We start from the raw sequence: 14,155 nt of genomic DNA on the forward strand, positions 1-14,155 counted from the left end.
ATGTCAACAAAGAGAGATCACACGTGGTTGCCTCCCCTTATAGTGTGGCTCCCACAAGTTGTCCCCCTCCTCCACCCATTTTAATATTGATTGTAGACATTTACTCTGGGCTACAAAACTAGCCGGGCCACCGGTCCTGCCAAAATAAATGAAAAGAAAATAGTAGGCCGCGTCAGTCAACAAATACGAACGTTATTTTAAATGGCTTCACTTTTTTTCTTTATCTCCCTCAGAGCCCTCCCTCCAATATACGCCCACCGACACTCTGTGGGACAAAATTTAGTTTTCTCGTTATGTTTGTATATTGTGTGAAGGGATTGTTGAGGGGGGGGGGTGTCTGAAAAAGAGGCGCCAGTGTTTGTAACACAATTAGCAAAAAAATAGTTTTTATTCCCCGCTCCTTTTATTTTAAAATGTAGAGATTTGATTTAAAATGTTTCGATGTGAAAAGATAAAAAAGACTTTTATCTCATTACAATTGAATCAGTTTAACAGGGTGAGACATGGAGGGGAACTAGGTTACTGGGAGAATATTTACCAAACCTCAGACATTGCTCTGGTCTGTGTACTACGTAATCATTTTAGTCTCTCTTTACCTAGCCACTTTAGCCAGACACCCTTTTCATTCACGCTTTCTAAATTTAATAGAACAGTCTAATAAATGGTTTTCATTTGAACAGGTTGTTTTTTTTAAGCATCGAAAAAAAAAAGATTACGATGATACATTCCAGTCAAGGAGTCAGAACGTTTTTAAACTTTGTGTGACTAAAACAATTCCATGTTACCAGCCATTTTGACGCAGTGTAGACATTACTTAATGACATAATTGATAATATTCAAAAGAACATTTTCTTGGGAGCGGGGTGGGGTGGGAATGGCTTTTGCTTACGTTCTTTTTTATTAATAAAAATTATTTCGTGTATTAAAATGAATACGTAAAATGGAAAATGAAAGTCACACTTGAGCGACATATTTTGTGTTTGTTCATCGCTGAATATGTGTAAGGCGACTAATACAACCAGTGAGCCTTCTTGTTTTACTAAAATTAAGTGATTTTCACCCTCGCCTTTTTCTTAGTCTGATGAACTGTTGGGCAGCACATATGGCCATCTTTCTCCATTCCTGCCTTAGAACCTCTTTGAATGATAAAATCGTCCATAATTTTTTGTTGTCTTCCAGTCGCTTTCTCTATCTGCCTCTTTTTCTTTTTCCTAGTACTTTTCGCTGAAGGAAGGTCTTTGCGAGCCCTAAACAAAGGCTATTTTCAGCTCTGTCACTTAAAACTATCGCACCATCAGAAAAACAAGCGGATTGTAGACAAGGTCGCAGCAAAACAGAATACATCCTAAACCTCGGGATATTCTGCGAGAAGTACCTTGAACACTAGAAGAATCTCTTTATTGACTTTAAGAAAGCTTTCTATAGAGTATGGCATAGGGCACTATGGGCGACAATGGAAAAGTACAATATAAATAAAAACATTATATCCTGAACCTCTACAAGCAGGTCAACACTGTGGTGTTCTCCAACAACAACATTGAAGTCTTGAAACCACATTTGGAGTGAGACAAGGCTGCCTACTTACACCAACTCAATTCAATATCTTCCTTTAAGGATAATGGAAAAAAAATACTAACTTGCGTTTTACGGACGATGTAGATGGTCTGGCACTGGCAGTGACAGTAGAAAACTAGCCGACTTGGTGATGCGCACAGGCAAGACTTCCGCAGCATATGGTATGCAAATCAATGCCGTAAAAAAAATTGGGACTAATAGCCAACAGGGTTTTAAAAGGGACATGCAGTGTTGGAGGCAAATAGTTGAGGATTTTCAGTAGTTTTAACTACCGGCACTAAGGAGCTATCGTTTCAGATGAAGGAAAGAAACCCGAACTACTGGACAGAATTGCACAGTCCACAGCAGCACTTGTTAAACTCAAAGCAATCTGGAAAGATCAAGGCATATCCTAAAATCCAACTGTTCATCGCCACAGTTCTTATCGTTTAACATACAAAAGAAGAGATTAGAAACAGCAATACAACGGCAATGGGGCCTCAAAATAGCCAGCTAATCACTGTCAAAAAACAAAACTTTATGGCCTTATCACAAGGTCCTGAGAATTCGCGAAAATCTTCCTTCAGGGAACATTACCAGGAAAAGGAAAAAGAGGCAGTCAGAGAAAAGATTTGTATGTTTGATAAGCCTGTACTAAAATAAGTAATCTCCATGACTTTGTGTGTGTGCTTTTTTCCAACTCTAAATGTTTTCGATGCATATGTTAGAATCTGTAAGTGTACGCGATATAGAACCGTTAATAAGTACCTAAATGAAAAGACTATGATAAATGTATTGGTTATTACACTTTATACCGATAGTTAGAAGCATAACTTAACTGTCTCAGTAATTTTGAACTGCTATTGAGCTTGCATTTTAGATGTTATTTAGTTTTTATTACTTTGTAATTTGAATAAACAATGTACGTGTATTTCAATAATTTTTTTTTACAACTCAAGGTAGACCACCATGAAAATCTAACGTTATATTTATTATGCTTACCCCCCTTGAATATTGCAAACCAAATTATATATTTATATATACACACATTTTTTATTTTTTTTTAATTATTAAGCTTACCCTATTCTTTTTCTGTTTATTTCAGAGTTTTGCCTGTTGTTAAAAAAATTCGACTTTTAGATGTTGGGAGTTGTTACAATCCATTTCTTGGACTTGAACATTTTGAAACAGTTGGTGTAGACTTGGTTCCAGCTCAACAGGCGAAACACTTATCTCAATTTTCTATTCTGTCTTTCCTGATTACAGTTTCTTAGAAGTTTATACATACAAACATTATTGTTTATTAACCTATATTTTAATACTTGGATTAACTTAAAGAATGAAAAAACACCAGCATTGTTTAAGCAAATAAAAAATTCTTTGGAAATAAAATTGTCTGAACACTTTACAATACAAAATTTATTAAAAGAAATAGAATCTCTATACATATTCTAATGTAACCATAGTTGAATGTCAATTATCGCTTTCTCTGTCTGCCTCTTCTTCTTTTCCTGGTACTGTTCCTTGAAGGAAGGTCTTTGCAAGTCAATAGCCTGCAGGGCTTTAAAAAGGGCATCAGTATTGGAGGTGAAAAGCTGACTAGTGTCAGTAGTTTCGAAAACCTCAGAGCCATTGTCTCAGATTAAGGAATGAAACTTGACCCAAATATTACCGTCCACACCCCTTCTTTTCAAAACTTAAAATATTATGGAAAGACAAATAGCCTTCTGCACCTAAATCAGACTGATGCGCTCCCTGGTCATGGCCACATTCTTGTGAGTCTTGGACGCTGACTGCAGAGCGATTGGACCCCATGATGACTTGATAACTATTGTAAAAAAAAAATGCAAGCTAAAATCTACAGCCATATTTCAAGAATATTATAAACAGTCAATTTCACAAACAATACAAAGAAAATTCATATGCCCATTTCGCGCTATATGTTAACATAAAATTCAATTAAAATATACAGGGGAACAAATACTAGCTTTATTGACAGAAATTATCACTGATCTTTCACTGCACCATTGTAGATTGTAGTTTCATTGCTTCCAGGTTTCTTTTTCTTTTAAGGAGCAACTAATGAATCAGGCATCATTTGGATTGTTTTGGGGGTCAAGAGAATTCAATGTTTCTTGTTCAACGTCAAGGATCTCTGCGCCATTTAAGTTTTGAACTCTGGTGTTGTCTTAGTCACTCTCCAACTAAGCACAAGGTCTTTGCCTGTTTTCCTGCCTGTTTTCCCTCCTCACATTTGCAATATCTTTTGACATTTGGTATAAATAAAAGTCATTCGTGTACCATTCCATAAAAAGACTAATTCATCCATGCACTCTTTTGTTCCTTGTAAAGTATCAGAATGCATTTTTAAATCAGCAAGTATTTTTGTTTTTCCAAGGATAAGCAATGGCAAGGGTGAGCCCCACTGCCTTTGCTGTGGTTTCTTATCTTGAAGCCAGTGATTTTTGTGGAAGTGCCTTCCTATTTATGCCAGTTTCATCTGCCTTGTAAATGTCAACCCTAGAGCATCTCTCTACTAACATGCTCCAGAAATCTCTACTTGAACTCAATTGCAGACTCTCCTTGGCTTTAAAGTTTTCTAATACCACACCACTATTGTTAAGTTTTTCAGCCAACCAGTGCTGGCTCTTGAAATCAGCGGGACCACCCCATTAGCTGTTTATTTATTGCGCCTTTCACACAACAAAGGTTCTGAAATCAGATCGTCATTGCTCGACCATTGTGTATTCTTTTTTTCTTTAACCTTCATTAGACTTAAGTTTTGATACAAATTTCACAATATTGTCTGAATTTTTTTTAGTGTCCATAATAGTGGATGTGCTGTCATTAGAAATCTTGGTGACAGGAGCTTCACTATCTCCTTTCTCGAGGTGATTTCAGATTTCCAACTTTGAATCCATAGTCTACCCCTTACGTTTTCTGTTCAAGGTGGAAAAAGCCATGCCTCCTTGTAGGACAAGTAATACACAGCCCCCCTATCACTTCCCCTCAGTGCCTTGCAAGCTTTAAATCCATCGACTGTTTACACCTGTGTTTCAGAAACAGGTGCTACAAGACAGCCACACTATACCCAATATCAGGAAGCAATGCAAGTCGCATGTCGGCAAGATCACTTTGATAAGATACTGTAAAACAAACAAAAAAAGCAATCCGGATATTTGACGTTCTGGATGACTGATGTCAGAGAACGACTTTGTACTGTTTTTTTCTATATTGTTTGTTTCTTTCTCATGTATAATGTATAGATTTTAATTAGAAATGTGTTATGATGACATGGACTCATTTTTAATTTCTTTATTCAGACAGTCTTGAAATGTGACTTCCTTCAGCTCACTATACACAGTTTACCACCAGCTATAGATGCTTTGACCTATGATTTAAAAAATTTGGCAAGTCCTGTAAACCAGCTTCCAAAAGCCAGTTTTCATGTGGTTGTTTTTTCTTTGCTACTAGAATACTTTCCATCTCCAGTTCAGAGGTGGACATGTTGTGTTAAAGCAGCTGAACTCTTGTGTAGGAATGGTTTGCTGTTGATCATAACTCCAGATTCAAACAGGCAAGTTTGTTTTTTTTTTCTACTTTCTAGACTATAATATAGAGCATCATGTTTTGAGCACTCTCATCATATTTATTTAAACTTTTTTTCTTTTTAAACAGTCAACATCGCAATGCTCCTATGATGAAAAGTTGGAGGCTGGCTCTTGAGAAACTTGGTTTTCAGCGTTGGAAATATGAGAAAATGGAGCATATTCATTGTATAGCTTTTAGAAAGGTATGGACCATTAGATTTTTAAGAACCTTACTTTTTAGTTTACAGATCAACATTGATAGAAATTTCCCTTGTAATATATATATTAACTATGAAATTTTGACTGTTGTAAGAGAAAATGTATTGAAAATTACTGATATAAAAAATTACTCTTCTTCCCCAAAGCTTCTAAGTTATACCATTATTAATACTTGTATTTGAATGATTAAGAGCTCCATATTCTCTAAATTGGGAGCGGGGGTAGGGCTAAGTGGTACAGCACTTGGCTTCCAAACTAAGGGGTTTGGGTTTGAATCTGGATGAAGGTAGGCATTAGAGATTTTTAGGACACCCTGAGTCCACCCATTTCTATTGGGTACCTGTCATTATCGGGAAAGTAAATGTGGCTGGTCATTATGCTGGTCTCATGACATCCTCATAACCATCTGCCATAGAAACGGATGGCCTTTACATCATCTGCCCTACAGATCACAACATTTGAAAAAAAAAGCCTTTGTGGACACCATACTTTTGTTCTGCCTTTTAAAACTTTCCCCCGAAGTACCCCTTGATAATTTATCATTCAACACATTCCTTAAATAATTCTACTTACGAATCGATTGTTTTAATCATTGGAAGTACTGTCAGTCAGTACTAAAAATTCTTCTCTTTTCTTCTTAATAAAAAATTGATGTTTCTAAAAAAAAGACTTTTTCCATTATGATTAAATACTAATTACTTTTTACATCATAATGATTTCAGTTGTTCAAATAGTATATCTGCTCATTGTGTTGTTATTTATTTGTTCAAGGTGTATGAAGACCCAAGTTGGGAACCTCTGTCAGATTCAGCTGTGAACCAGTTTGCACAAATGTTGTACATTCCACAAGATCTTACAGATGCCTGTTATGATGACCTACCCCAGGAGAATAACATCGCAGACCATGACCCACATGAATTTTTATTGTCAGCTTGTGAGCTACCATTTCATGATTAATCACTGGTTTGTTGTTCTCTTCTTAATATTATGTAATTATAGCATTGCTCAAAACATACAACATTAAAGAAACCATCAGTGTAAGGGGGGGTACCTTTTTTTATTTTCAAGTAAGAATTCTTTTTATACATACTACTTAATGGTTGATGCCATGCAACCATTTTTTCTTGTCTACACACAAAGCCTATCTATACAAATCTAGAATGAAACTTCACATTATTATGCTTATGTCTATATGAACCTTCTAATCACAACTTTTATCTATATTATATTGCATATAACTCAATAATTTTTATTATCTACTTCTATAAAGTTTAAATAACTAAGGATATTTATAGAATATTTATACATATGGATATTTAATAAATTAAAGCTTTTGGAGATAAAGTGTGATATGGGTTGAAAGTGGTAAATGCAGGGGATTCATGTATTTCAGACTATCAACTAATCATCAGTCGTGTATTTTCGGATTTTTTCTGGTCCTGATGTCTAAGGTTCAGTTCTAATGGTGGCTAATTATATTTCTTGTGAAGTGTTTACTTCTTGACACTCCACATTAGGAAGTAGACTAAGATTAGATTAACTCATTGCGACTCTCAACTCCAGAGTAAGATTTCTAGATGAAAACACTATGAAGAATAACTAATAGCTTTCACTTCATATTTAAATTCCTGTAGTGCTAAGAACCATCTATATACACGACTGTTTTTCATACTCTTTTGCTGTATATACTGAATAGGTTTATGATCAGTTAGTAATATGAATTTCCTCCCTATTAAGTAACTCTCTAGCTTAGTAATTACCCATATTACAGCTAACGCTTCCCGTTCAATGACACTATATTTTTTTCTCTGCCTCTGATAATTTTCTACTTACATATAATATAGGATGTAAGTTAACATAGGATATAAGTTAACATAGTTCTGCATTAGACAACCACCAATAGCACTACCAGATGCATCAGTTGTGACATAAAATATTTTGTCTTTATCTGGTAGTCTTAGTATTAATCCATGACTAAAAATATCTCTAATTCTGCCAATAGCTTTAACACATTCCTCATTACAGACTACTTTTTGAGGTTTTCCTTTTTTAAGTAAATTCACTATTTCTATTTCTGCTAAGTTCTTTATGAACTTTGTGTAATAATTTACTATTCCTAATATGCTTTTAATTTGTCTTTTTGTTGTAGGTATTTCAATATTAAGTACTTTCTTTATGTTATCTTCAATAGGGCTAATCATGTTATTATTTACTTTATGTCCTAAGAAAATTATTTCTTCCAATCCTATTTCCACTTTTTCTGCCTGAATTGTAAATCCACTTTCTTTTATTATTTTGAACACTTCTTTTACATCTACTAAATGTTCTTCCCAGTTATTGTTAAAAATACATATGTCATCCAAATAACAAATAACATTTTCTTTATTTCCAATTATCATGTTCATCATTCTATTAAATGTAGCTGGTGCATTTACTAACCCAAAACTCATAAAATTCCATTGAAAAATACCATATGGTGTTACGAATGCTGTGTAAGGTTTTGCATTTTCTGTTAAAGGTATTTGCCAATAACCTTTAGTTAAATCCAATTTAGTAAAAAAAACTTTGCTCCATTAAATTTATGTAAAATATCCTCAATATTTGGCATTGGATATGGGTCAAATTCTGTAATGTTGTTAAGTTTCCTATAATCAATACATAACCGTATATCTCCATTTTTCTTTTTGGCTATCACAATTGTTGAAGCATAAGGTGATGTTGATGTTTCAATTATACCACATTCTAGTAAATTGTCTATTTCTTTTTTTACTTTGTCTTCTAAATGTAAAGGTATTCTATATGGCTTAAGCTTAATAGGTTTTGGATTTTTTACTTTAATGTCATGTTTAATAATATTTGTTTTTTCTGGTATGCTGGAAACAATTTCTTTGTATTCCTGTATTATTTTAGTTATATCTTTTGACTTTTCCTTAGTTTAATTATTAAGATTAATCTTTTGCTAAGTTTGATTCTCTTTTGTTTCTATTACAGGTATTTCCTTAATGTCATTTTCATTGTAATCTTCATTTGTTATCATCATCAAGCATTCTTCTCTCTCTGAAAACTTATTTTCAATTTCATTCTGAATGTTTTGTATCAACTCATTCTCTCTATCATGATACAGTTTCAAATTATTTATGTGATATGTTTTAATTTTCCCATTTATTTCTTTGATAATTCACATCACTTAAGTGTTTTATCACCTTAAATGGACCTTTCACTTGTTTACCAAATTTATTTTTCAGGTCATTTATTAATATTGATACATTGTTTCCTACTTCTAGTGTTTTCAATGTCTTTTCATATTTATATTCTCATGAGCATTTTGTTTGTACTTCTTATTGTTATTATATGCTTGAGTCCATATTTCTTTCAATTCTGCTGTGATTGTTGTTTCATTGTCATTATTTAATCTATTCTCATTGTCTATTATACTTTCTTTGAAAACATCTAATTCATCTCTGGGTTTTCTCCCATGTATTATTTCATATGGTGAAAATTGTGTTGCTTCATGGATGTTGTTTCTATGAGCAAATAGTACAGAGTTTATATAATGATCCTATTTATTCTGATTATTCTGAATTATTTTTGTCATTGATCTTTTCAGTGAACCACCATAACGTTCACATAAACCGTTGCTCTTTGGATGGTAAACTGAAGAGTTTATGTGTTGTATATTATATTGTTTTGTCCATTTCTTAAATTGTTCTGACTTAAATTGAGATCCTTGATCACTCAATATAATTTTAGGTATGCCATGTCTTGTGATTACTTTTTGGGTTACGGCATTAATTATATTTTCTGTACTTATATTAGATAATGGAATTGCTTCTGGGTATCTGCTAAACATGTCTATCACTATTAAAATATATTTATTATTATTTTCAGTTTGAATCAAAGGACCTATTAAATCAATAGCTACCTTCTGAAATGGTTCTTTAGGTTCATCCATTTCTTGAATGGGTGCTTTATTCACTACACTTTTGTTTGATCTCTTATGACATATGTCACATGAGTTTATGTATTTATCGATTGTTGCTTTCATTTTAGGCCAAAATACTTGTTTTGACAGATTCTTATAACATTTCTTCACTGCTAAATTATTATCATGTCATGATTAAGACATCTTTCCAATATTTCTGTGGTAAAACAAGTTGTTTTACTTTTTTGCTATCTATCTTTGTTTGTCTAAATAATACTTTATTCTCTATGCAAAATTTTTCAAAAGGGTTATTATTGTTTTTATCTGATATTCTTGAATATATTTTCCCAATAATATTGTCATTCATTTGTTCTAATGCAAGTTTGGGTATTGTTTCATTTTCACTTTGAGATATTTGTGTTTCAGGACTATTTTGTGTTTCATTTTCTATCTCTCTTTCATTAATATCTATTATCTGTATTTTCTATTTGTATTACATTGCTGTTATTACATTTACTGTATTTTCCTGTTTCTCATCTTGTTTATCAATTGATCTTGTTATTACCATATTTGTTATATTTTGTGTTTCTATGTTTTCATGATTCTGTCTTATGTTTTTGTATTTGTTTTGCCAGTCTTCTAATTCTTTTCTTGAGCTTTTTTTTACTCCTCTTATGTTTCCTACTAACATATCATATCTCATTTCTGGTATTGCAATGCCATCACAATAGCCAGTGAAAAATGGAGTTTCAATGTATACCCTTATAGCTTTAAATTCCCTTACGGTGCCATCTGCTAATTCTACTTTTCTAGTAAAGCCTTTATACCAATGAGGTTTGACAAATTTAGTTTTTACTGCCAAAGTGTTACAACCTGAATCCCTGATTAATTCCACCGGAATTCTATCTACAAACCCTGGGTACACTGCAAAATTGTTCCTATTTCCTTCCATGAAATATACCCTATCTGTACCTTTATTTTTGTATTCCCTACTGTAACTCCTATTTCTATAATTTCCCCTGTCATTCCTATCTCTACTCCTATATCTACTGTTATTTTGTTCAGTGTATCTATTTCTACTTCCAGACCTACTATTCCCTCTTCTACAGTTAGCTGCTATATGACCTTTTCCTTGACATTTAAAACAGGTTATTTCACCATATTTTCTATTTCCTCTATTTGATCTGTTTCTATTTCTACTTCTATCCACATTTTCTTTGGTGTATACTATTAAATCTTCTTTGCTTTTATCTCTATCAGAAATGGTTTATTTGGATAGGCATTTTTATAAATTCTCATTATTTCTGTTACTTTATCTAAACATTTAGGATTTCTCTCTTTAATGAATGACTGAAGTTGGGGATCACACTTGTTAATGAAGTTATCTAACAGAATGAAATTTTTTAATCCCCCATAAGAATTTCCCACTTTCTCTAACTTTACCCACTTATTGAAAAAATCTTTTTCCATGTTAATGGTAGTTTGGGATTCTATTTCTAATGATGGTATATTGTCAAAGTATTTCTGTCTGAAAGTTGTGGCATTATGACCATAGGCATTCAACAACTCTCTTTTCAAGACTTGATAGCTTTCATCAATATGATGGTCATGATTTAGGCATATTGTTAAAGCTTGACCATGGACGAAGTCTATCAGTATTTCAGACCATTCTTCCTCTGGCTTTTTTAATGTAGACATTTTTGCTTCACATCGTTTCAGAAAATCACCCATGTCTGTTCTGTGACAGGTTTTCGCGTGTGACGTGTGTTTGGCTTGTTTAATGTCTAGGGGATGATTATTTTTTAAGTTTTCACACACTAACCCGTCAGCATATAATTCGGGAGCAGGCACGCAACGAGACAAGCACTGAAAGAGAGATACAAAGTTAAAATTGAAGAATATTTATTTACTTTAATATTTACATAGAAGGATAAAAAGGGGAAGGGTTTGCATCTATCTCTAATCAATGCTATATTTAATAATCACTCTTGCACTTAATAAGAGAGTATGTCACTTCGTCTTCTGAACTTAGCTGGTTGTCCTGCTTGGGTCGCAGCTGGCTGTGTCCTAGCTTGAGGTTCTGCAGCTGCAGGTGGCGCTCTAGCGGGTAGAGGTACACCGGTGATTCAGTTCTTGTGGAGTCTCAATCCAAAGTTCTGATATCTGTAGTGGACACAGGGTGGCCGGCTACCGTGGGCACACGTGTACTGCTGGCAGAGCTGATCTGCCGTGGGCAGCGTAGTTAGCAGGATAAGTCCAGTGAGTTGCGGAGGGTTTGGCGAAGCTATGACGTCTCGCACAAACGCGTGGTCTATAGGGACGTCGTAGCTAATAAGTTGACAGGTGGGCTGTCGAATAGGCAGGCGAGTAGAGCCGATAGCGCCAAGTAGTAGATCGCAGTGCTGACTAGCACCAAATAGAATAGTTGGTTGATGTGGAATAAGTAGGCAGAAGTGCAGTGCTGAATAGCACTAAGTACACAGGCGATTGAGTAGGCTGACGAGTGGCTGTCAAACAATCCCGAACAAATAGGCAGGTGATCCAAACAAATAGGAAGACACCTGAGGGAGGCACCAGGTATTCCTCTAAGAGTAAGAGTGAATGAAATAGTCCAGACTCGACTGTACAGCGAGAATGAGAAATGAGAGAGTGTAGGTCCCGCCTTATCCTACCTTATAAACGTCCGGAAGAGATAGGCGAAGGTCTAAGGATTATCTCTCACGTGGGTGAATCTGACTCGAGATGGGAGTCGCACCTTGGAGTGTCGAGGGGCGTGTTGATCCGAGTGATCTCTTCGATCAAAGAGAGACGTGGGGGGGGGGGGGAAGAAATACTGAAGCGTGTTTCAACCAAGGTGGCTTAGGACCAAAGTAAGTGACTGTTTGATCTTTCCCCAGGTCAAGGGGAGATAGACTAGAAAGACGTGGCCTAGCTATCGCCAAGGTGGTGGACTGAGTCTAGCCTGAAGAGGAAAAGGTGGGGCGGGTGATGAATTTGGGGATAGAACGGGGAAATAATTAAAATTAATAAATAATAATTAATGCTGTGATAAAATTGAGTGACTCTGACATCAAGCTTTTGACTTGTCACATGTTCATCAAAATTTTGTATCTTCCTCTTTAGAGCCATGTTTGCGAATTAGGGTTGTCTCTTTGTGTGGTAGCATTATTTGAATTATTTGTGTTATTTCCTTGAGTTGTCTGTGTACTTTTATCTGATGCTTGAGTTGTGGCTTGGGCCGCCTCCTATCTCATCTTTTCCATTTTAGCTTCATGCTCTCTTGCTTTTTCTCTCTCTTTGTCTTGTCTTTCTTGGTCCTCTTTCCTAATTTTATCTTGGCGTTCTTGTTTCTTCTTTCTAATTTTTTCTTGTCTCTATATCTCTTGTCTTTTTTCTTCTTTCTGTCTCTCTATCTCTTCTTTTCCCCTTCTTATTTTATCTTGACGTTCCATTTCTTCCCTCACAACTTGCTGTACATAAGCTGCCAAGTCCTTTCCTTTTAATTCCATTGCCTTTCCATCCTGCATAGCTGTTTCCTTAACCTCCTTAAGGTCCACATATGAGGATGTAGCCATTGTATTATGTTTTTATCTCAATAAGGACTTAGATTTATATATTTCCTTAGCCTTATAGTTTAGCTATGGCTTAAATTTAAATTCTAAACTTATGTCAACTTATGTGAATATTATTATAATTACTTTTATTAGTAATATTGTCAGTTAGACTCAGACTTCTATATGATCATTAGTCTATTCCAATATATGTCTTTATAGATTTTAGATTTAGCAATAAGTAAATCTAGTCTATAATGAACTTTGTATTTTAATATCATACAAGTTTAACAAGTTTATATCTATATTCAAGTATTTCTTTATAATATTGTATAGTCTAGTTATCACTACTATTGATAAATTCAAATCCGATTAACTGATTTAATGGCAGTTATATTAGTATATTAGATCTAGAATCCAACAGTTTCTATACTATACTAGATTAGTAACTAAATCTAGTAAATCAAAACGATCATAGAAAAATGATAGAATCATTAATAATTAAATGATAGATCCAGAGTATTATGACCATACGAAGATCAGGCGTTGATAATATAAGCGTTTAGTAGACCAGACGTTGAGATGATCACTGTCCTGACGAAGGTCACCCTGAGTTAACGGCTCGTTGAACGAACGATCGAGCAGGCGACGGCTGCATGTAGAACTGACGATATAGCTTAAAAACAGTCACTTTGCGATGATGCTGTGTTCAGCCGTACTCCGATGAAACTTCTTTATCTTCGAGTGCACGACCCTTTCCCTGAGCAAACGTTCAGCTTCGAGGTCCGGTTCGAGGTTCTGGGTTCGGTGGTTGTCCGTACAATAACTTATATATAGTAAGGATCGGGGTTATATATGTTTGATTACTTTGTTGTGAGTACATAGCCTAACAGATTCCTATCAAGTGATCATTAGCTCTGATACATTCATATAAAATGCAAAGCATATTCTTATTTGACCTGACTTTTTTTTTTTACTATTACCATAGGTGATGCCACTGACGATTTTTACCTGAGTATTTTATTAGTATTTATCAAATGTTCTACTACACTTCTTTATTTACAGCATTATGTAAGCCTATGGTACAGGATATTCTATTACCTGAAATTAGCTGGTTCAACTATATCTTGTGCACATTATATTACTTTTATAGCCAATAACATGAGTTACAACATTTTTATTTGATGTAAAATGATTTTTAAGAGTAATTTCTTTTAACCTGTTACTAGTTTATTACACAGGCAACACTATTTTGTTCAGACTTCAACACTTCAACAATATTCTTCATCAATTTATCACCTTCCTTTCAAAATCTCAAA

General features: G+C 34.4%; 1 protein-coding gene across 11 annotated transcripts in view; it reads left to right on the forward strand.

Annotated features, from left to right (window-relative positions):
- Positions 1 to 14,155, forward strand: part of LOC106054094 (S-adenosylmethionine sensor upstream of mTORC1-like) — a 94,098-nt gene that overhangs the window by 27,423 nt on the left and 52,520 nt on the right. For all 11 annotated transcript variants that reach the window (XR_008777517.1, XR_008777518.1, XM_056026780.1 and 8 more), the window contains 4 exons: positions 2,660 to 2,774; positions 4,878 to 5,131; positions 5,233 to 5,347; positions 6,135 to 6,326. Coding sequence is in view for 9 of the 11 variants with exons in the window: in XM_056026780.1 (XP_055882755.1) it covers positions 2,660 to 2,774; positions 4,878 to 5,131; positions 5,233 to 5,347; positions 6,135 to 6,320 (670 nt within the window). In the remaining 2 variants the exon portion in view is untranslated. The remainder of the gene's footprint in view (positions 1 to 2,659; positions 2,775 to 4,877; positions 5,132 to 5,232; positions 5,348 to 6,134; positions 6,327 to 14,155) is intronic.

This window comes from Biomphalaria glabrata, chromosome 4 (genome assembly GCF_947242115.1).
Source record: "Biomphalaria glabrata chromosome 4, xgBioGlab47.1, whole genome shotgun sequence".
In the NCBI taxonomy this organism is placed as follows: Eukaryota; Metazoa; Mollusca; class Gastropoda; family Planorbidae; genus Biomphalaria; species Biomphalaria glabrata.